The 25,565-nt window shown below is 42.3% G+C and overlaps 1 protein-coding gene across 1 annotated transcript in view; it reads right to left on the reverse strand.

The window, feature by feature from the left end:
• Nucleotides 1-3,346: 3,346 nt before the first annotated feature.
• LOC135573695 (glutamate receptor ionotropic, delta-1-like) overlaps nt 3,347-25,565 on the reverse strand; it is a 73,250-nt gene continuing 51,031 nt past the window's right edge. Inside the window, exon 3 of the mRNA XM_065023284.1 lies at nt 3,347-3,606. Within this exon, the coding sequence (XP_064879356.1) occupies nt 3,347-3,606 (260 nt within the window). The remainder of the gene's footprint in view (nt 3,607-25,565) is intronic.

Consider the following 25,565-nt stretch of genomic DNA (forward strand, 5'->3'; position numbering starts at 1 on the left):
CCTGAGTTTCCGACGTGAAATTCCAAGTTGGATGGCCATTGATTTTTACAATTTTTTATTCAGTCTGAGCTCGTTTTTGTCCCCGTGTTCCCAGTTGTTTTGAATGCACTGAAGTCGGAAGTCTAGATTTCCGAGTTCCCAGTTCTTTTGAATGTGGCATAATGTCCTCTTCCAGCCTAGATGGACATCATATTGTACAATTTGTGTCCCCTTTTCGTAGACCTAGATTAGATGGTTGCATTCAAGACAAGGTTATTTAACTTGTTATGGCTGCAACCCCGCTTACGGTAATCGATATGACAACTACCAGTGAAATTAGAGGGCGCCAAATTCAAACCACAGAAATCTCATAATTACAATTCCTAAAACATACATGTGTTTTATATAATTTTAAAGTTAATCTTGTTGTTAATCCCACCAAAGTGTCCATTTCAAATATGCTTTTCAGCAAAAGCACTACAAACGATTATGTTAGGTCTCCACCAAACCACAATAAGCACAGCCATTTTCCAGCGAAATATAGCATTCACAAAAAGCTGAAATAGAGATAAAATGAATCACTAACCTTGAATTATCTTCATCATGTTACACAATACATGCATGTTTTGTTTGATAAAGTTCATATTTATATAAAAAAAATCCCCATGCAATAATCTGAGACGGAGCTCAGATCAGTAGCCAAATTAGCCGCCATGTTGGAGTCAACTGAATCCAGAAAATACATGATAAATGTTTCCTTACCTTTGATGAACTTCATCAGAATGCAGTCCTAGGAATCCCAGGTCCACAATAAATGCTTGATTTTTTTCGAAATTGTCCGTTATTTATGTCCAATTAGCTACTTTGTGCGTTTGGTAAACAATTCCGAAGTCACAAAGCGTGTCCACTATAACGTGACGAAATGTCCAAAAGTTCCGTAACACTTCAGATGACCGGTGGAACGCAGGTCCTTCCCTTGTGAACGCGCATGGTGAACGCATGGTCAGCTCGTAGCAGCGGTGACTATTTCCTGTCTCATTCGACCCCCCTTCACATTAGAGTCATCAGACAAAGTTCTATTGACTGTTGACATCTAGTGGAAGGTATAGGAAGTGAAAACTCATCCATATTTCGCTGTAATTTCAATGAGAGCTTGGTTGAAAATAGAAACAGGAAGTGGAATTTCTCAGTTCTGTTATACTCACAGACATAATTGAAATAGTTTTAGAAACGTCAGAATGTTTTCTATCCAATACTAATAATAATATGCATATAATAGCAACTGAGACTGAGGAGCTGGCCGTTTACAATGGGCACATTTTCATCCAAGCTACTCAATACTGCCCCTGCAGCCATAAAAAGTTAAATTGATCTGTTTGTCAGTGTCAGCAGAGTAGGCCTAGGCTACCCCATGATTTGTTATATTAAAAAAGATTCTGCTAATGTGTCCAGTCATATCAAGTTAAGTAGAATTGCATGAAATGTGTTTATCAAAAGCCACATTTTTTCTAGGTCAAAGAAAGAAGAAATGTATCTGATGTAGCCTATAGGCCTATGCCACTATGGGCTCAGCCATGCACAGTGATTAGATTAAGTTATATTAATAGCCTAATAAATTATAACTATCCAATCTACTCATCACATTAGGAAGAGTAGACTTTCATTAGTCTACAAATGTGATGATAGATGTATGCAATGTTTATTATAAAGGTATGGTGAAAAAATTGCTTCCCCAAAACTTGAAACTCATGTGTCGCCTATGAGAGAGACGCATGCTAATAGCTAGACTACAAGCTATTTAGCTAGTTAGCTAATGTTGGCTAACTTGAGTCTTGTTGTTAACACCTTGTTAGCATAACAGCTAACAGCTAAACTAAACTCGTAATTGATTAGACTTACCAGTGATGAAATGATCAGAGCAGACCCTGTACTGACAGCTGTCTGGGTTCAGGTTTTGACCGGCAAAAAGGTTTCTTCGCTTTTCTGAGAGTTCTTGAGTTATCTCCTTGGTGTTTCATGATTGCGGGTAATCTGTAAAACACTTTTTCCCCCATTGTCTTTCTTGTCTTGTTAGAGCAGTCAAATACTGCACAGAAATTGACCAACTAGTGAATAGACTAGTTTTAGGCACTGTTATCATGCAGCTTAGGGTAGTCACTCAGCTGTTGTCATTGGAAGAATTGATGTGGTGGTCTTCCAACATGGCCACCAGGAGATGTCGTATGTCAGCTGGCAACGCTCTTTAGAGTGGAATCACCATGACAACATTGCCATTTCAAATCACGTAGCCATGGTTATGGTGTTGTTCATCCAATTGCATTACCATACGGTAACAGTATATTTTCATATTAGCTACTTTAATGTAATTACAGACATAATTTTGCTAGGACTTTCTGGAATTGGTCTGAGTGGGGAGGGGAAAACTGAAAGCTAGCTGTTATTGGCCTAGAGGTTTGGAACTCACTTTCTCATTGGTGTATTAACAAATTTACATTACATTTAAGTCATTTAGCAGACGCTCTTATCCAGACCAGGCAGGACAAAGCTCCGTCCCACCAAAACTGGTTGAAATTTCAGGCGTTCTTTTCAAACAGCTCTTACACTAAAAAGGCATTATCATCATTTTCACAATGTCACAGTATTATTCCAACCTCATAGTGTGGAAGTTTTTGACTGCACTGGGCCTTTAATGATTTTCTATATCATTAACATATTTGTTCCCTTGCTGGTTTATACATGATCATATTATAATTTGGCTTCTGGAGTGCTAGGTAAATGAAGGATGTGTGTTATTAATCTATGAGAGTGATTGCGGGAACAACAGAAAAGGGGCTTACTGCTTATTTGTTAAGATTAAAGAGTAGGAAAATATATAACATGCACTTGAGCATGCAGGTATGCACATATCCACCAAGACTTTGAGTTGTGGATCATGTCTCACGGCAGGAAGCAGCTCACCTGTCAAAACAGTCATGAGCTACAAGACGGCAACTTTCTTTTTTTTATGACCCCCAAAAGCCTCTAATTAATTGAAATGGAGATCAAATCACGCACAATCTGCCTAAACCTAGTAGTGAGAAAAACAGATGCTGTGGAATTCACAGGGGGGAGATCAAAGGGGTGTCAAAACATTAAAGCCATGGTGTATTCACTATCTGTGTTGTAATTTATTAATATACAGTGCATATGATTAATTTTCAGGATGATAACCAGTTGAAATTCTTTCTGGGATATGTAGGGCATTCACCTGTTTCACTGTCCAGTTGGCCTGTGATACGGTACATCTCATTTCATCTCCACATTTCAACTCCCTCTGCAGGGTCATTTGAGATTTCCCCATATCGAAATAACATCACCATTTGACCTTTCAGTTAATCCCAAACAGAACAGAGGGTACCATGCTGGTGACCACACCCCTCACCTGGTGGATGAACACCTGTGCTCCTCGGGGGCTCATGAGAAGCACGGCCCGCCGCAGCGTGTCCCGGTAGCGGTTGAGCTCCTCAGTCCGCATGGTGCTGAACAGGTTGGTGAACACCCTGCTCACGTTGCGGTCCACCCTCTGCAGAGACACGTCCAGACCCTGCCGAGACGCCTGGTCCAGGAAGGTCTGCAGTCCACGGATGTCTGAAAGAGAAGCAGAGACAAACAGTACAGCCAAAAAACACAGGAACATCAGAGGCAGGTGCAACTGTAACTATGTTGAACTGATTAACTGATTATTTTATTACATTTTTGCTCACAACATTGACGTTTAGGTCAAAAAGGCCTTCCTGGAAAAGTGACAGTCGTGCCTCCCTTCTCTAAAGGATATTGGAAAGGTTTGTCAGTTCATTCTCTACTCTGGCATGTTCAAGGCTATTTCAGTGGCAGTAAATGTGAAAAGCTTTCAGCGATCAGCATCAAACAGCTTTGCTTCCTTTTGTTATAAGCCAAAAAATGTAATGTGTTTTAACAGGTGTTTGAATTTCTGTTGTAATACCTACCAATGCTTCAGTTTCAATACACAGATTTTCTCTGTTTATGGGTCACAGCCAGGGAAGTTAGTGGCGGGTGTGCATCCCCCAGAGAAATGTGGAGGGAAGCCTCTCCAGAGATGTTGTGCAGAACAGGCAAATTAAAGGGGGAGGGATGCCGGGGTCTCCACAGAGAATTAACAAGCCAACAGCTGTAGCTGCAGCCATGCCAAATGTCAAACTGGATTTTTAAAGGGAGGTGAACCGTGCCATTTGCAAAGAGTGTCTCACTCTGCACAGTGGGAATAGTGGCAATCTTCTCTGTGTGTGGGTTTGTGGTTTTTCCCATTCTTCTCTCATTGCACCTCTAGAGGATTAATTACTTATTCAGGACCCTCATCAGTGTTCAGAGCAGACAGTCCACAGAGGTGGAGTCTCCACACGCATGTACACATGTACGATCACACACATGCACACACGCACACACACACAGATGCATTGTATATCATACAGCATATAGCTGCATGCACAAATTCGCTAGAGAGGATAGAGAACTGACAGTGCTAACATACTAGTCAGCCTATTAGGTACACCACCCTGCTCAAGAAAATGGATCGATCCTACAGACAGTGACCGTGGCTTGTTAAATAAAGCAGGCAGACAGGCAGCAAGACATTCAGTTACTGTTCGATTGAATGTTAGAACCTGCAAAACTAGTGACCTAAGCGACTTTGAGCATGGTATGAGAGGTCAAAGGAGAATGGCAAGAATTGTGCAAGTTAACAGGCGAGCCACAAACAGACAAATAATGTCTCAGGTCAACAGTGGTGCACAGAAAGACATCTCAAAACGCACAACTCGTCCCAAAGAGGCTATTGCAGCAGACGACCACACAGGGTTCCACTCCTATCAGCTAAAAACAAGAAGAAGCGTCTCCAGCGTTTCCTGTTGCATCATGCTGATGGTGTAAGCAGCATGAGTCCATGGACCCATCCTGAATGGTACAGGCTGGTGGAAGCAGTGTAGTGATGTGGGGAATGTTTTCCTGGCACACTTTTAGGTCCCATGATACCAATTGAGCAAAGTGTCTATGCCCCGAATAATTCAGGCTGTTCTGGAGGCAAAGGGGGTCCGACCAGGTACTAGATGGGTGTACGTAATAAGTTGTATGTTGTTGTGTTCATACTGCTCAGGGCCACAAAGGGAAATTACAATAACAATAAAACATTTGACCAAATTCATGCAGCAGACCGACATACTGTGCACATCTGCTTTCTTCCTTGTGCTCTTTTGGTCAGAATTATAGGCCCATGTCTGGCCACAATAACCTCACTCACAATGAACAAATGCACATAACCTGGAGGAAAATTTCTGTTGTACTTTCCAAAATGTACTCTTCAGGATTCATATTTCAGACATTGTATTTTCTCCTGATCCCCAACTCATTTTGAAGCAAAAGTGTGGTGTTTTCTCTCTCTCTCTTTATTTCTCTCCCCATCTCGAGTTTACCTAGCCTATTGTGAAACAGGGAAAATAAGTTATTGGTTTCACGATTTCCCTTTGTGAAAAAAACACTTCTGTTTTCATCTTGAAACCAGAGAATGAGAGTAAATGTAATGGACTAGAAATGAGGCCTCAAGGACAATGGACAGGTTTACTCAAGTCATTCCCCAAGGCAAATGTACGGAGAATAACACAACGTCAACTTTGGTCCTGCCTTTAAAAAAAAAGTTTTCAGTGGCATTTCTCTCATACCACCACAAAATGAATCATGGATGAAAGGCGGCCATGCAACAGCTCAGGGTGAGGGCCCAGGCTAAGATGGCTGACACTGACTTCAAAGTCCCAGTGCTACACCTAGGGCTTCCTTCCAGAGCACAGCTACGCTATCCTGGCCATGGACAGGGGGCAGAAAAGAGGATTAATGGGGAATTATGGGTCAGATTTCTGGACATGTTTTCTCAAGCATCACTTCTGAATACAAATCTGGAATAAATATACTCCATCTCGGAGAGAGAATTCAAGGTCTTGCAGTGAATCTGCTATGAGGCTCAGTTTCATCACACAAAAAATATTAATAGGCTACCTTATCTTGATTTTTTGGCAAAAAAGTATTGACCAGAAGGTAGCGAGATGTTTTTACATGAGTTCCCATAAGCTGTTTCTCAAACCAAGTATAAGATGTCTCTGCAGACCTATTGGAGTATGACAGGCATTATGCGTAAATCTGCATTATATCACAGTATGCACAAACACATTTAATAACCTTTGCTTATGATTCAATACACTTGTGGTGAAAATAACTGCAGCATTATTTAGAAAACATTTGCTGTCATAACACCTTGATAAATAAAGTATTGTGGGCAGACAGAAAATAGCACTTGTATCGCATACAGTACATCTTGATGGAAATGTGTTCTATATGCATCAGCCTTTTGTGTACTGAGGCAAATGCCATTACAAAGATAAGACCTCATCCTCCCGTTCCTCTGTCAATCATGATATCAACCTCTATCTATGTTAATGCAGCCTAATTAGATTACTCAGACTCTAATCGACTTCAGTGCCTCTGATCAGAGCTTGACATGCAAGGGCGGTGGAGGCCATGGCATTCTCATTGTGTGTGTGTGTGTGTGTGTGTGTGTGTGTGTGTGTGTGTGTGTGTGTGTGTGTGTGTGTGTGTGTGTGTGTGTGTGTGTGTGTGTGTGTGTGTGTGCATATGTGTGTGCATTTGTGTGTGCATATGTGTGTGCATTTGTGTGTGCATATGTGTGTGCGTATGTGTGTGCGTATGTGTGTGCGTATATGTGTGCATATGTGTGTGCATATGTGTGTGCATTTGTGTGTGTTTGTAGATATACAGGTGTATATGTGGGTGAACTTAAAGGGATAAAAAAATCATGAAAATCCTGTCAATTTGGTGAAAGCCAATCAAAAACACACACTCACGCGCACATTATGCACGCACACACACACACACACACACACACACACACACACACACACACACACACACACACACACACACACACACACACACACACACACACACACACACACAAGCACACACACGCACACACACGCATTGTAAATCAGACAGCATACAGCTGCATGAACAAATTCGCTAGAGAGAATAGAGAACTGACAGTGCTAACATACATTGTTGTGTTCATACTGCTCAGGGCTACAATAACAAGAAAACACTTGACCAAACTCATGCAGCAGACCGACATAATGTGCACATCTGCTTTCTTCCTTGTGCTCCTTCGGGCAAAACTATAGGCCCATGTCTGGCCACAATAAACTCACTCACAATGAACAAATGCACATAACCTGGAGCGTAATTTCTGTTGTACTGTCCAAACTGTACTCTTCAGTCTATCGATTTGGTGAAAGCCTATTTTCTATCAGTGGGTAAAATAAACAATTTCACCATGATTTAACTTGTGGTCCAACTGTGAAATCAGGAAATCATGTAGGAACTCGCCACTCGCTTTTAAAACAATTACCTCTCCAGATCACCAAATCTGCCAATAGATGGTATGGGCATACTTGTCTAGAACACATCTATCTTCTATATCGTCACGACAAAGTACAGTGCCTTCTGAAAGTATTCATACCCCTTGACTTATTTCACATTTTGTTGTGTTACAGCCTGAATCCAAAATGGATTACACCCATCTACACACAATAGCCCATAATGACAAAGTGAAAACATGTATTTAGAAATGGTTGCAAATGTATTGAAAATGAAATACCTAATTTACATGAGTATTTACACCCGAGTCAATCACCTTAAGGCGGTGATTACAGCTGTGAGTGTTTCTGGGTGTCTAAGAGCTTTGCAAACCTGGATTATACAATATTTGCACATTATTCTTTTTTAAATTCTTCACCCTCTGTCAAATTTGTTGTTGATCATTGTTAGACAGCCATTTTCAAGTCTTGCCATAGATTTTCATGCTGATTTAAGTCAAAACTGTAATTAGGCCACTCAGTGTCTTCTTGGTAAACAAGTCCAGTGTATATTTGGCCTTGTGTTTTAGGTTATTGTCTTGCGGAAATATTAATTGGTCTTGCAGTGTCTGCTGGAACGTAGACAGAACCAGGTTTTCCTTTAGGATTTTGCCTGTGCTTAGCTCTTTTTATCAAAAATAAAACCCTAGTCCTTGCCGATGACAAGCATACCCATAACATGATTACAGCTACCACCATGCTTGAAAATATGAAGAGCGGTACTCAGGGATGTGTTGTACTTGCTCCAAACATAGCTCTTTGTATTCAGGACAAAAAGCTATTTTGTATTCAGGACAAAAAGCTCTTTGTATTCAGGACAAAAAGCTCTTTGTATTCAGGATAAAAAACGGCCGTTTTACTATTGCAAACACGATCAATGTTTTGGAATATTTTTAGTCTCGACAGGCTTCCTTCTTTTCACTCATTTAGTTTAGTATTGTGGAGTAACTACAATGTTGTTGATCAATCCTCAGTTTTCTCCTATCACAACTGTTAAACTCTGTAACTGTTTTAAAGTCACCGTTGGCCTTATGGTGAAATCCTTCAGCGGTTTCTTTCCTCTCCGGCAATGGCTGTCCTTCAGGACATATACAGCACCCAGTGTCACAAGAAGGCCAAGAAAATCATAAAGGACCTCAGCCACCCAAGCATGAGCCTGTTAATAACTATGTTATCATCCAGAAGACAAGGTCAGTACAGGTGCATCAATGCTGGGACTATCTCAAGGCCGTCAGACTGTTATTAAATAGCCATCACTAGCCGGCCTCCACCCAGTACCCTGCCCTGAACTTAGTCACTGCCACTAGCCGGCCTCCACCCAGTACCCTGCCCTGAACATAGTCACTGCCACTAGTCGGCTACCACCCAGTACCCTGTCCTGAACTTAGTCACTGCCACTAGCCGGCCTCTACCCAGTACCCTGCCCTGAACTTAGTCACTGCCACTAGTCGGCTACCACCCAGTACCCTGTCCTGAACTTAGTCACTGCCACTAGCCGGCCTCCACCCAGTACCCTGCCCTGAACTTAGTCACTGCCACTAGCCGGCCTCCACCCAGTACCCTGCCCTGAACTTAGTCACTGCCACTAGCCGGCCTCCACCCAGTACCCTGTCCTGAACTTAGTCACTGCCACTAGCCGGCCTCCACCCAGTACCCTGCCCTGAACTTAGTCACTGCCACTAGCCGGCCTCCACCCAGTACCCTGCCCTGAACTTAGTCACTGCCACTAGTCGGCTACCACCCAGTACCCTGCCCTGAACTTAGTCACTGCCACTAGCCGGCCTCCACCCAGTACCCTGCCCTGAACTTAGTCACTGCCACTAGTCGGCTACCACCCAGTACCCTGCCCTGAACTTAGTCACTGCCACTAGCCGGCCTCCACCCAGTACCCTGCCCTGAACTTAGTCACTGCCACTAGTCGGCTACCACCCAGTTACTCAACCCTGCACCTTAGAGGCTGCTGCCCTATGTACATAGACATGGAACAAAGGTCACTTTAATAACGGAACACTGGTCACTTTAATAATGTTTATGTACTGTTTTACACATTTAATATATATAATATATATATATATATTGTATTCTAGTCAAAGGTCTGAATACTTATGTAAATAATATTTCTGTTGAGTTTTTTAATAAAGTATGAAGTATTGTGTTTCGACTGATGGGGAAAAAAACAACTTAATCCGTTTTAGAATAAGACTGTAATATTTAAAAAGAGGTGTGAATAGCTTCCCGAATGCACTGTATATACAAAAGTATGTGGACACCCCATCAAATTAGTGGATTCGGCTATTTCAGTGACACCCGTTGCTGACAGGTGTGTAAAATCGAGCACACAGCCATGCAATCTCCATAGACAAACATTGGCAGTAGAATGGCCTTACTGAAGAACTCAGTGACTTTCAACGTGGCACCGTCATAGGATGCCACCTTTCCAACAAGTTCAGTTGGTCAAATTTCTGCCCTGCTAGAGCTGCCCCGGTCAACTGTAAGTGGTGTTATTGTGAAGTGGAAACAGCTCAGCTGTGAATTGGTAGGCCAGACAAGCTCACAGAACAGGACTGCCGAGTGCTGAAGCGCATAGCGCATAAAAATCATCTGTCCTCTGTTGCAACACTCACTACAGAGTTCCAAACTGCCTCTGGAAGCAACGTCAGCACAATAACTGTTTGTCGGGAGCTTCATGAAATGGGTTTCCATAGCCGAGCAGCTGCACACAAGCCTAAGATCAGCATGTGCAATGCTCACAGCCAGCTGACTCTGGAGCAGCGGAACTGCGTCCTCTGGAGTGATGAATCACGCTTCACCATCTGGAAGTCTGACGGGTGAATCTGGGTTTGGAGGATGCCAGGAGAGAGAACGCTTCCTGCCCGAATTCAGAGTGTAAAGTTTGGTGGAGTAATAATGGTCTGGGGCTGTTTTTCATGGTTTGGGCAAGGCCCCTTAGTTCCAGTGAATGGAAATCTTAACTCTACAGCATACAATGACATTATAGACGATTCTGTGCTTCCAACTTTGTGGCAACAGTTTGGGGAAGGCACTTCACTGTTTCAGCATGACAATGTCTCCATGAACAACGTGAGGATCATAAAGACCTCACTAATGCTCTTGTTGCTGAATTGAAGTCCCCGCAGCAATGTTCAAAATTTCAGTGGAAAGCCTTCCCAGAAGAGTGGAAGCTATTATAGCAGCAAGGGGGGGGGGCAACTCCATGTTAATGTCCATGTTTGACCTTTATTTCCTTTGTTTTGTCATTATTTAGTATGGTCAGGGCGTGAGTTGGGGTGGGCAGTCTATGTTTGTTTTTCTATGATTTTGGGATTTCTATGTTTCGCCTAGTATGGTTCTCAATCAGAGGAAGGTGTCATTAGTTGTCTCTGATTGAGAATCATACTTAGGTAGCCTGGGTTTCACTGTTTGTTTGTGGGTGATTGTCTATGTTAGTTGCTTGTGTCAGCACAGTTCTCATTATAGCTTCATGGTCGTTTATTGTTTTGCATAGTTTGTATTCAGTGTTCAGTGCTTTCTTTAATTAAAAAAATCATCATGAACACATATCACGCTGCGCTTTGGTCCGCTTCATACGACGATCGTGACATAAACGAGCAGGTGTCGACATACTTTTGGTAAATTAGTGTATGTGTATGTGACCAATACATTTTATTTAGTTAGGAAGGAAGGATGTCTGTATATTTGTCGTGACTGTGTATTAATACAGCATCCAAAGTGGAAGGAATGACTTCACCATGCTCAAAGGCACATTCAGTGTCTTTTTTTTATTTTATCCCATCCACCAATAGGTCTTTGTGAGGCATTGGAAAACCTCCCTGGTTGACTGAGGGACCTTACAGATAATTGCATGCGTGTGGTACAGAGATGAGGTAGTCATTCAAAAATCATGTTAAACACTATTATTGCACACAGAGTAAGTACACTTGTTATGTGACTTGTTAAGCACATTTTATTTTTATCCTGAACTTTAGACCTGCCATAACAAAGGGGAAAAATACTTGTTAATGCAACACATTTTAGCTTTACTTTTTTAATGAATTTGTTAAAAATTCTAAAAGCATAATTCCACTTTGACATTATGGGGTATTGTGTGTTGGCCAGTGACACAAAAGCAACATTTAGTGCATTTTAAATTCAGGCTGTAGCACAAAAAAATTGTGTAAAAAGTCAAAGGGTGGGAATACTTTCTGAAGGCACTTCATACACTGAGTATACAAAACATTAAGAACATCTGCTCTTTCCATAGTTAGACTTCTTTTAAAGATATTGGGCCCAAAAATGGTTACTGTTGTTTTTATACTACTACATTTAGTGAAAAATAATAAAATGGATACAATACTTTGAACCATCTCTGACTTTCTTTATGCATTAAAGGGATACTTCAGGATTTTGGCAATGAGGCACTGTATCTACTTCTCCAGAGTCAGATGAACTCGTGGATAGTTTTTTAAAAGTCTCTAGCATCCTACCAGATACCCATAAACTTCTTGTCATTGCACTAATGCTAACTGGAAGTTGTGCTAGCGCTAGGTAGCAACTACTTTCAAACTGCACGCAGAGACATGCAATTTTAATTCACAAGTTTATCTGACTCGATAAGTCTATAACGGGCCTCATTGCCAAAATCCCAAAGTATCCCTTTAAGGCCAATATCCTGCAATGTGCGGCAGCTAAATCAATCTCCCACCTAATACCAGTCTAATACCTCCTCCTCTGAGAAGAGAGCAGGCCATAAATAGGGCAGTGACAGATGTCCCACTCCACACTCATTATGAATCCCAGGTAATCTCGACACCGCCCAGGGAGGAGCATGATGCATTGATTCACTACAAAAAATGTGACTTTATTTAGGTATTATACACTGAGTGTACAAAACATTAGGACCACCTAATTTTGGGATGCATCCCCTTTTCCCTTCAGAACAGCCTCAATTCTTCAGGGAATAGACTACAAGGTGTCGAAAGCATTCCACAGGGATGCTGGCCCGTGTTGACTCCAATGCTAGTAAGATGATGCCGACAGACATGGCAACTCTGCGCTAGCTCCTAAGCACCTTTGCTGTATTTTGTTTTTTTTGTGTGTATTATTTCAAACATAAGCCCAGAACGTTTTTGTGCTATTACATACAGGTGGAAAGAACTTTTGGATATCAGAGCGGGGGTAACTCACCAGAATTACGACCAGGAAAATGACTTTCCCAAATTTGATCCTTTGTTTGAACCCCCAGGGCAATTGAACTTATCCCAGAGAATGCTCCATGACGCCGCCTGCGGAGAAGAGGTATTCGGAAAGGACTTCTAGTCTGACTCAAGAAGCGGGCACACCATCCATCGCTTCTGAGTATATTACTCGCTAATGTTCAGTCTCTGGACAATAAAGTAGATGAGCTCAGGGCAAGGATCTCCTTCCAGAGTGACATCAGAAACAATAACATACTCTGTTTCACAGAATCATGGCTCTCACCGGATATACTGTCTCTGTCCGTACAGCCAGCTGGGTTCTCAGTAAATCACGCAGACAGGAATAAAGAACTGGTGTATGTTTTATTATTAACCACTCATGGTGTGATTGTGATAACATACAAAAACTCAAGTCATTTTGGTCGCCCGACCTACAATACCTCACAATCAGATGCCGACCTTATCACCTCCCAAGATAGTTCTCTCCAGTTATATTCACAGCCGTGTATATTCCCCCTCTAGCCAACTACGGCCCTCAAGGAACTACACTGGACTTTATGAAAACTGGAAACCACATATCCTGAGGCCTCATTTACTGTAGCTGGGGATTTAAACAAAGCAAATTTGAGGAAAATGCTACCGAAGTTCTATCAACACATTGACTGTAGTACTCGCACTGGGAAAACACTAGATCACTGCTATTCTCTCTTCTGGGATGCCTACAAGGCCCTCCCCAGCCCTCCTTTCAGCAAATCAGATAACGACTAAATTTTGCTCCTCCCTTCTTATAGGCAGAAACTCAAAAAGGATGTACAAATGTACCAGTATTGTACCAGTATTCAACGCTGGTCTGACCAATCGGAATCCATGCTTCAAGATTGTTTTGATCACGCGGACTGGGATATGATCCGCGTAGCCTCAGAGAATAACATTGATGTATTCACGGACACGATGACTCATCAAGATGAGTTCATTAGGAAGTGTATAGGGGATGTTGTTCCCACTGTGACTATTAAAACCTACCCAAACTGGAAACCGTGGATAGATGGTAGCAAACCTCTCCCTCAACCACCACATTTAACCATGGCAAGGTGACTGGGAATATGGTTGAATACAAACAGCGTAGTTATTCCCTCCGTAAGGCAATCAAACAGGCAAAACATCAGTACAGAGACGAAGTGGAGTCACAATTCAATGGCTCAGACATGAGATGTATGTGGCAGGGTCTACAGACAATCACGGATTACACCGTGAACACCGATGTCTTTCTCCCAGACAACCGAAACACCTTCTTTGCCCACTTTGAGGTAAACACAGTGCCATCGATGCAAACCATTTCCATGGACTGTGGGCTCTCGTTCCCTATGGCCGAGTAAGACATTTAAGTGTGTTAACCTTTTGCATGTAGGGGGCAGTATTTTAGTTTTTGGCAAAAAAATGTACCATTTGAAACTGCCTATTTCTCAGCCCCAGAAACTAGAACATGCATATAATCATCAGATTAGGATAGAAAACACTCTACAGTTTCCAAAACTGTAAAAATATTGTCTGTGAGTATAACAGAACTGATATTGCAGGCAAAAACCTGAGGAAAATCCAATCAGGAAGTGCCTCTTATTTTGAAACCTCTCTGTTCCTTTGCATGCCTATCCTCCATTTAAAGGGATATCAACCAGATTCCTTTTTCTATTTCTTCCCTAAGGTGTGAACAGTGTTTAGACATAGTTTCAGGCTTTTATTTTGAAAAAATGAGGGTGAAAGATCACATTGTGTAAGTGGATAGGTGGGGGCTCTCAGAGTGAGTTTTGCGCTACAGAGTAAAGCGGCCATTGTTTCTCCCGGTGTTATTGAAAAACCTACACACCCGGTTTATATATTATCGAATATATATTTTTAAAAACCACCAGGATTGATTATAACATTTTTTTTACATGTTTCTGTGGACATTATGGATATTATTTGGAATTTTCGTCTGCATTGTGGTGACCGCTCTTTCCTGTGGATTTCTGAACATAACGCGACAAACAAATGGAGTTATTTTGGGTATAAAAATAATCTTTATGGCACAAAATAAACATTTGTTGTGTAACTGGGAGTCTCGTGAGTGAAAACATCCGAAGATCATCAAAGGTAAATGATTAATTTGATTGCTTTTCTGATTTTCGTGACCTAGCTACTTTGCTTAGTGTACATAATGTTTTGTTATGCTATCGATAAACTTACACAAACGCTTGGATTGCTTTTGCTGTGAAGCATAATTTCAACATCTGAGACGACAGGTGGATTGTGGCTAAAAGGCTAAGCTGTGTTTTGCAATATTGCACTTGTGATTTCATGAATATGAATATTTTTTTGTAATATTATTTGACTGTGGCGCTATGCTAATCAGCGGTTGCTGATGAAAATGATCCCGCTAACGGGATGGGTGCACTGTTGGAGCTAGGAACACAAGCATTTCGCTACATTCGCAATAACATCTGCTAAATATGTGTATGTGACCAATAACATTTGATTTCATTTGATTTGATGCTTCAAACAAGTTGTCTGGATGTCCTTGGGTAGTGGATCATTCTTGATACATGTGGGGAACAATTGAGAGTGAAAAACCCAGCAGCGTTGATGTTCTTGACCCACTCAAACCGGTGCGCCTGGCCCCTACTACTATATCCCGTTCACAGACACTTAAATATTTTGTCTTGCCCATTTACCCTCTGAATGGCACACATGCACAATTCATATCTCAATTGTCTCAAGGTTTAAAAATCCTTCTTTAATCTGTCTGCTCCCCTTCATCTACACTGATTGAAGTGGATTTAACAGGTGAAATCAATAAGGGGTCATAGATTTCACCTGGATTCACCTGGTCAGTATATGTCATGGAAAGAGCACAGGTTTCTAATGTTTTGTACTCTCAGTGTATATGCACATTCCAATAGCCTTTCTCAATATTTAAATGTTTTCACTTTATTGTTTTTCAAAGTAGATGTTAGTTTTAAAAGATGCCTGCAGTTTTTGCTAGTTTTCTCTTCTTCTTGGTCAGTTGATGTCATTGATTGAGAAGATATTTGTTTTCACCTGGCATCACAGGTTTGTTGCTGATCAAGACAGGGATAGAAACCAGCAAAGGGTTCAGTCAAGTCAAGAGGGACTGAGGAGAGAAACAGTTGATAACAAAAGTGACCTGATTTGACTTCCACTGAAAACACCACAATGGTTTCTATTATCGTGCATTCAACCCAACAATGACATTCTTGCCTCTCGAAAGAGTCCCAGCACAGATCCAGTACAACACGTCTTCTAAACTGTCTCTTGGTTGTGGTCAAAAGTATAATGTAAACACACTACTTTGTATTTGTCAATGTCACTTCACTGCAAGACGGCAAGCAGAGTAGAGGAGAGGGTAGAATGAATGATTCACTTCGTTTTGCTGTTCTCTGTCTGCTTTGGTGACTGCAGAAGGCGTGATCCGTAAATGCAAACTGAAGGAAGTTAGTTTTTCGGTTGAAGCGTTACGTTTTTCTCTTTACTCCTCAAAATTGACTCTATTTGTGGGCTTTTCAAAGTAAAGAATAGCAGAAACATCAGTGTACTCTGTTGATGATTCATGGTCCATGAACAGGGATGAAAGTTGCAGGGATAGGACAGTATTTGCCAGACAGAGGGTATTTATATAAAACTTGTGTACTTCACTGTGTCCTTATTTCAACTACTGCGCGTCCCTGCAATGCTACCAATCTGGAGAGATGCAGGTCACTTCCCAAATAAAAAGCAGCATCATTCTCCAAATGACAACTGTTGGAGATGTTTATACAGCACATGCATACATGGGATTACAATCTACTTTGCATGAACATGCAAGAAAATATAATTTTTAAATGGTAATAATCTGGGTGGGACACTAGTCCTCTAGCACTTGTAGATAAACAATGTGGAAACTATCGCTAACACATTTTCATATGAATATTCTAAAATCTGCATTAAAAAAATATGCACATTTTCACATTACATTTACATTTACATTTAAGTCATTTAGCAGACGCTCTTATCCAGAGCGACTTACAAATTGGTGCATTCACCTTATGACCTCCAGTGGAACAGTAGTGCATCTAAATCTTTTCAGGGGGAGGGGGGGTGAGAGGGATTACTTTATCCTATCCTAGGTATTCCTTAAAGAGGTGGGGTTTCAGGTGTCTCCGGAAGGTGGTGATTGACTCCGCTGTCCTGGCGTCGTGAGGGAGTTTGTTCCACCATTGGGGGGCCAGAGCAGCGAACAGTTTTGACTGGGCTGAGCGGGAACTGTACTTCCTCAGTGGTAGGGAGGCGAGCAGGCCAGAGGTGGATGAACGCAGTGCCCTTGTTTGGGTGTAGGGCCTGATCAGAGCCTGGAGGTACTGAGGTGCCGTTCCCCTCACAGCTCCGTAGGCAAGCACCATGGTCTTGTAGCGGATGCGAGCTTCAACTGGAAGCCAGTGGAGGGAGCGGAGGAGCGGGGTGACGTGAGAGAACTTGGGAAGGTTGAACACCAGACGGGCTGCGGCGTTCTGGATGAGTTGTAGGGGTTTAATGGCACAGGCAGGGAGCCCAGCCAACAGCGAGTTGCAGTAATCCAGACGGGAGATGACAAGTGCCTGGATTAGGACCTGCGCCGCTTCCTGTGTGAGGCAGGGTCGTACTCTGCGGATGTTGTAGAGCATGAACCTACAGGAACGGGCCACCGCCTTGATGTTAGTTGAGAACGACAGGGTGTTGTCCAGGATCACGCCAAGGTTCTTAGCGCTCTGGGAGGAGGACACAATGGAGTTGTCAACCGTGATGGCGAGATCATGGAACGGGCAGTCCTTCCCCGGGAGGAAGAGCAGTTCCGTCTTGCCGAGGTTCAGCTTGAGGTGGTGATCCGTCATCCACACGGATATGTCTGCCAGACATGCAGAGATGCGATTCGCCACCTGGTCATCAGAAGGGGGAAAGGAGAAGATTAATTGTGTGTCGTCTGCATAGCAATGATAGGAGAGACCATGTGAGGTTATGACAGAGCCAAGTGACTTGGTGTATAGCGAGAATAGGAGAGGGCCTAGAACAGAGCCCTGGGGGACACCAGTGGTGAGAGCACGTGGTGTGGAGACGGATTCTCGCCACGCCACCTGGTAGGAGCGACCTGTCAGGTAGGACGCAATCCAAGCGTGGGCCGCGCCGGAGATGCCCAACTCGGAGAGGGTGGAGAGGAGGATCTGATGGTTCACAGTATCGAAGGCAGCCGATAGGTCTAGAAGGATGAGAGCAGAGGAGAGAGAGTTAGCTTTAGCAGTGCGGAGCGCCTCCGTGATACAGAGAAGAGCAGTCTCAGTTGAATGACTAGTCTTGAAACCTGACTGATTTGGATCAAGAAGGTCATTCTGAGAGAGATAGCGGGAGAGCTGGCCAAGGACGGCACGTTCAAGAGTTTTGGAGAGAAAAGAAAGAAGGGATACTGGTCTGTAGTTGTTGACATCGGAGGGATCGAGTGTAGGTTTTTTCAGAAGGGGTGCAACTCTCGCTCTCTTGAAGACGGAAGGGACGTAGCCAGCGGTCAGGGATGAGTTGATGAGCGAGGTGAGGTAAGGGAGGAGGTCTCCGGAAATGGTCTGGAGAAGAGAGGAGGGGATAGGGTCAAGCGGGCAGGTTGTAGGGCGGCCGGCCGTCACAAGACGCGAGATTTCATCTGGAGAGAGAGGGGAGAAAGAGGTCAGAGCACAGGGTAGGGCAGTGTGAGCAGAACCAGCGGTGTCGTTTGACTTAGCAAACGAGGATCGGATGTCGTCGACCTTCTTTTCAAAATGGTTGACGAAGTCATCTGCAGAGAGGGAGGAGGGGGAGGGGGAGGAGGATTCAGGAGGGAGGAGAAGGTTGCAAAGAGCTTCCTAGGGTTAGAGGCAGATGCTTGGAATTTAGAGTGGTAGAAAGTGGCTTTAGCAGCAGAGAGAGAAGAGGAAAATGTAGAGAGGAGGGAGTGAAAGGATGTCAGGTCCGCAGGGAGGCGAGTTTTCTCCATTTCCGCTCGGCTGCCCGGAGCTCCTGTTCTGTGAGCTCGCAATGAGTCGTCGAGCCACGGAGCGGGAGGGGAGGACCGAGCCGGCCTGGAGGATAGGGGACATAGAGAGTCAAAGGATGCAGAAAGGGAGGAGAGGAGGGTTGAGGAGGCAGAATCAGGAGATAGGTTGGAGAAGGTTTGAGCAGAGGGAAGAGATGATAGGATGGAAGAGGAGAGAGTAGCGGGGGAGAGAGAGCGAAGGTTGGGACGGCGCGATACCATCCGAGTAGGGGCAGTGTGGGAAGTGTTGGATGAGAGCGAGAGGGAAAAGGATACAAGGTAGTGGTCGGAGACTTGGAGGGGAGTTGCAACGAGGTTAGTGGAAGAACAGCATCTAGTAAAGATGAGGTCGAGCGTATTTCCTGCCTTGTGAGTAGGGGGAAGGTGAGAGGGTGAGGTCAAAAGAGGAGAGGAGGGAAAGAAGGAGGCAGAGAGGAATGAGTCAAAGGTAGGCGTGGGGAGGTTAAAGTCGCCCAGAACTGTGAGAGGTGAGCCGTCCTCAGGAAAGGAGCTTATCAAGGCATCAAGCTCATTGATGAACTCTCCGAGGGAACCTGGAGGGCGATAAATGATAAGGATGTTAAGCTTGAAAGGGCTGGTAACTGTGACAGCATGGAATTCAAAGGAGGCGATAGACAGATGGGTAAGGGAGAAAGAGAGAATGACCACTTGGGAGAGATGAGGATCCCGGTGCCACCACCCCGCTGACCAGAAGCTCTCGGGGTGTGCGAGAACACGTGGGCAGACGAAGAGAGAGCAGTAGGAGTAGCAGTGTTGTCTGTGGTGATCCATGTTTCCGTCAGTGCCAAGAAGTCGAGGGACTGAGGGAGACATAGGCGGAGATGAACTCTGCCTTGTTGGCCGCAGATCGGCAGTTCCAGAGGCTACCGGAGACCTGAACTCCACGTGGGTCGTGCGCGCTGGGACCACCAGATTAGGTGGCCGCGGCCACGCGGTGTGGAGCGTTTGTATGGTCTGTGCAGAGAGGAGAGAACAGGGATAGACAGACACATAGTTGACAGGCTACACAAGAGGCTACGCTAATGCAAAGGAGATTGGAATGACAAGTGGACTACACGTCACGAGTGTTCAGAGAGTTAAGCTTACGTAGCAAGAATCTTATTGACTAAAATGATTAAAATGATACAGTACTGCTGAAGTAGGCTAGCTGGCAGAGGCTGCGTTGTTGACTAAGTAGGCTAGTTGGCATTGGCTGCGTTGTTGACACTACACTAATCAAGTCGTTCCGTTGAGTGTAATAGTTTCTACTGTGCTGCTATTCGGGGCTAGCTGGCTAGCTAGCAGTGTTGATTACGTTACGTTGCGTTAAAAGAACGACAATAGCTGGCTAACTAACCTAGGAAATTGCTCTAGACTACACAATTATCTTTAATTAGCTATGTAGCTAGCTACGATCAAACAAATCAAGCCGTTGTACTGTAATGAAATGAAATGAAAAATGTGATACTACCTGTGGAGCGAAGCGAAATGCGACCGGATTGTTGAGTGCAGAAGTTCTGTTCGGTAGACGTTGGCTAGCTGTTGGCTAGCTAGCAGAGTCTCCTATGTTAAGGACGACATAAAACTACACACTCTAAACTACACAATTATCTTGGGTACGAAGACAGCAAAGACAACTATGTAGCTAGCTAACACTACACTAATCAAGTCGTTCAGTTGAGTGTAATAGTTGTGCTGCTAATCGGTAGACGGTGGACTAGCTAACGGTGGACGTTAGCTAGCTGGCTAGCTGCAGGGCAGTGTAGACTGCGTTAGGACGACGAAATACGATAATTACGCAATTATCTATGATACAAAGACGGCTGTGTAGCTAGCTAAGAAGAAATTGATAAGATTAGACAAATCAAACCGTTGTACTATAATGAAATGTAATGAAATGTAATACTACCTGCGGACCGAGTGCAGATGCGACCGCTCGCTCCAACCCGGAAGTGGTTAACATCAGAGATGTATCCATCAAATTAACTTGTTGAGGATAGAAAGCATTTTCATCTCTAATGATGGTTTTCCCATGAAAGAAGTTTGCCTTATATAGTGAGTGTGCCCACTCTGGTATTGGCATGTAGCCAACAGCTCACAGATACAGTGCTTGTAGGACTATAAATCTAATATAATCAATATTTATTTGTCAAATGTGCCGAATACAACAGGTGTAGTAGACCTTACTGTGAAATGCTTACTTATAAGCCCTTAACCAACAATGCAGTTAAGAAAATTAGAGGTAATCAAATATTTACTACATAAACAATAGTTTAAAGAAAAAGTGACACAATAAAATAACAACAACGAGGCTATGTACAAGGGGTACTGGTACTGAGTCAATGTGCGGGGGTACAGGTTAGTTGAGGTAATTGAGGTAATATGTACATGTATGTAGGGGGGAAGTTACTATGCATAGATAATAAACAACAAGTAGGAGGGTATAGCCTACATGATGAGATTATTCAACCATGCTGGTCATTTATGAACATTTGAACATCTTGGCCACGTTCTGTTATAATCTCTACCCGGCACAGCCAGATGAGGACTGGCCACTCCACATATGCTCTCTCTAATTCTCTCTTTCTTTCTCTCTCTCGGAGGACCTGAGCCCTAGGACCGTGCCCCAGGACTACCTGACATGATGACTCCTTGCTGTCCCCAGTCCACCTGACTGTGCTGCTGCTCCAGTTTCAACTGTTCTGCCTTATTATTATTCGACCATGCTGGTCATTTATGAACATTTGAACATCTTGGTCATGTTCTGTTATAATCTCTACCCGGCACAGCCAGAAGAGGACTGGCCACCCCACATAGCCTGGTTCCTCTCTAGGTTTCTTCCTAGGTTTTGGCCTTTGTAGGGAGTTTTTCCTAGCCACCGTGCTTTTACACCTGCATTGTTTGCTGTTTGGGGTTTTAGGCTGGGTTTCTGTACAGCACTTTGAGATATCAGCTGATGTACGAAGGGCTATATAAATAAATTTGATTTGATTTGATTTGATTATTAGGGACAAAAGTATTTATTATTTATATTTGTCCAGCGGCAGCCAAGCATCGATGATCATGTCACCAGAATAAAACCCTCAATATTTATTGGAAAGGAGCATCACCTTGCACTTTCACCACCCTGTAAAGTTCATCATCATTTATTTAATCTGTAGCTGTAACGGATTTCCTCTTCCTCTTCTGAGGAGGAGTAGCAAGGATCTGACCAATACGCAGCGTGGTAAGTGTCCATGATACGTTAATAATCACTGAACACGAAAAAATACAAAAATAACAAAGTGAATGAAAACGAAAACCGAAACAGTCCTGAATGGTGACACAAACAACAAAACAGGAAACAATCACCCACGAAACACAGGTGGGAAAAGGCTACCTAAGTATGATTCTCAATCAGAGACAACTAACGACACCTGCCTCTGATTGAGAACCATACCAGGCCAAACACAAAACACAACATAGAAAAACAAACATAGACAACCCACCCAACTCACGCCCTGACCATACTAAAACAAAGACATAACAAAAGAACTAAGGTCAGAACGTGACAGTAGCCTAATAAACTGCATGCTTTCCCAATGAGTCATAGTGGGAGGACCACACAACATGTCTTCTCATGACTCCAAGTTTACTTCGATATAATGGTTATTATATCAATATTTGTGCACGTTTCCACCAACATTTCTCACACAATGAATTTTACAGACACAAAAAGATCCCACCTTGTCTAGCTTATTTTGTTTTGTCAACATTTGGAAAGATTACAGACAAATTAGCTTTTTCCATCAGGCCTGTCATGACATTTATTATGTACTTTACTTGCATAAAAAGTTTGGAAACCTGGTTAGTAACACACATCATTTAACACTGTCTGAGTTTACCCCATTGGACACAAAACCAGCTGCTTTAACAGAGATAAAAGCAAACAGCCAAACAGTCAGTGTGACAACATGACTGTTGCAACTCTAGTCTAAACACAACATCCACTGGCCGTAGCCATCTAAGGACAAACTCCCATTCTAGTCCATGTCAGCACTTCTGCAGAGATTCACTGCTACCATAACAGATTCAAAGCTGAGCCTAAATCCCCACTTCACTAGCTATCGATGCTCCATTAATGCCTACATTCCAACAGAATAAGGACATGAGAGCTATACCACATGCAATAGAGCTATGGTCGATGGACCAAAGTTTGATATCAAACGTATGTTTGGAATAGTGTTCATGTTTTTTCTGACTGCTTGACACGACTTTGGCCTGTTCAGGTTAGGCCAAGTCTTGGCACTATGATTTACACAATGTTAGAAAAGAAGCATGTCATATATACCACAGCTTAGTTCTTAAATCTTAATAACGGATCAGCCTACACATCAGAGGAGGCTGGTGTGAGGAGCTATAGGAGGACGGGCTCATTGTAATTTCTGGAATGGAATGAATACTTTTTTCCTCAATGAAGTATCCACAGATGTAGGCTCTTTGATCTATAATGTCAAGACTAAATAATCCTGCAGCAACAGGATTTGAACGTAGTCCGTAATGTTGCATGATCGGCGGTTAAGCTATTAACTGGCCAAAAGTAGGCTACATGAAAAGTGCAATACTGTTAATATAACCAAGTTTTACTGTGGGTTTTCAGTGAATTTATGTAAATCACAAAGCTCATCGTTGAGAGGAGGGGTGCTGTGGGATTAATCGTGATACTTCAAGAAGAGGTGGGTTTTCAGAAGATAGGCAGGAACTCTGCTGTCCTAATGTCAGGGGGAAGCTCGTTCTACCATTGGGGTGCCAGGAGGGAGAAGAGATTTGACTGGGATGAGCGGGTGCTGACCCCCATATGGTCAAGAACCAGAGGTGTCTGAAAAGAGTGTTGGGGTGTAGGGTTTGAGCATAGCCTGAAAGTAGGGAGGGCGAAGCACCCCTGCAACGCGCAACATTTGAACTCGAACACCGCAGCAAAAGCTAACTCCTTACTCCACTCTTCTTTCGCTTTCATCAGCATTAGGCTATAACACATTGAGTCTGTTATTAAAGAATGTGAAACAGTATTGTCTATGTTTACTAATGCCTGATTTGGTTCATGAGTCTGTTATTAAAGAATGTGAAACAGTATTGTCTATGTTTACTAATGCCTGATTTGGTTCATGAGTCTGTTATTAAAGAATGTGAAACAGTATTGTCTATGTTTACTAATGCCTGATTTGGTTCATGAGTCTGTTATTAAAGAATGTGAAACAGTATTGTCTATGTTTACTAATGCCTGATTTGGTTCATGAGTCTGTTATTAAAGAATGTGAAACAGTATTGTCTATGTTTACTAATGCCTGATTTGGTTCATGAGTCTGTTATTAAAGAATGTGAAACAGTATTGTCTATGTTTACTAATGCCTGATTTGGTTCATGAGTCTGTTATTAAAGAATGTGAAACAGTATTGTCTATGTTTACTAATGCCTGATTTGGTTCATGAGTCTGTTATTAAAGAATGTGAAACAGTATTGTCTATGTTTACTAATGCCTGATTTGGTTCATGAGTCTGTTATTAAAGAATGTGAAACAGTATTGTCTATGTTTACTAATGCCTGATTTGGTTCATGAGTCTGTTATTAAAGAATGTGAAACAGTATTGTCTATGTTTACTAATGCCTGATTTGGTTCATGAGTCTGTTATTAAAGAATGTGAAACAGTATTGTCTATGTTTACTAATGCCTGATTTGGTTCATGAGTCTGTTATTAAAGAATGTGAAACAGTATTGTCTATGTTTACTAATGCCTGATTTGGTTCATGAGTCTGTTATTAAAGAATGTGAAACAATAAATATTGTTTTTATTTTCATTCATAAGGTCAGAACATTGTATATATAGCCTACAGAAATGCAATTAATTGTGTTCGTATGGGCAGAATATTGTAGCCTAGACCTATATATATTTGTTCATATGAGCAGAATATTGTAGCCTAGACCTATATATATTTGTTCATATGAGCAGAATATTGTAGCCTAGACCTATATATATTTGTTCATATGAGCAGAATATTGTAGCCTAGACCTATATATATTTGTTCATATGAGCAGAATATTGTAGCCTAGACCTATGTATATTTGTTCATATGAGCAGAATATTGTAGCCTAGACCTATATATATTTGTTCATATGAGCAGAATATTGTATATACATCTGTTTATATGGTTATGTTAAGGCTGAAGGCTATGTATTTTAGTTGTATGTATTTTAGTTGTATCTATTTTTAACACCATCCATTAACACCAACCATTCACTATAAACAATTTATTTATGAATAAATATGCTTGTTTGATGGGGCAAAAATAATTAAGCCTAAAACATTTATTTAAAATAACCCCCCCCCACCCCCCCTCCCAAGAAAATCAACATTCCAATGTTGAATCTCTCATGCATATTTTGGGATTGAAAATGGGAACAATGGGAGATGGACAAATACTGATTTCAAAACAAAATGGATTACATTATAATTCATATTATCAAGACATGACGTAAGTATCAACATAGTTTTAAAAGATGCCCCTCTCCTTAAAGTTGAACCTCGGATAGATCTTTAGTATAATAGCCTATACAGTCAACACATAATATGGTATTCTGTTCTTTTGAAATAGAACAGAAATAGAACATAATGACACTAAATTAAACATAGGCCAAATGGATTTTATGATATTGTCCTATATTACATTTAGTTATTAGACTCTTAAAATGTAAAGGAAAAGACAGACATTTTATATAATCATTTGATTTCTGTGGTCCAAATGTCATAATCATTTTTGTTTTCAGACGGTTTCCTTTGGTAGGCCTACCCATGTGTCCCTCCTTACTCGGAAAGC

The sequence above is a fragment of the Oncorhynchus nerka genome, linkage group LG10, assembly GCF_034236695.1.
Source record: "Oncorhynchus nerka isolate Pitt River linkage group LG10, Oner_Uvic_2.0, whole genome shotgun sequence".
Taxonomy (NCBI): domain Eukaryota; kingdom Metazoa; phylum Chordata; class Actinopteri; order Salmoniformes; family Salmonidae; genus Oncorhynchus; species Oncorhynchus nerka.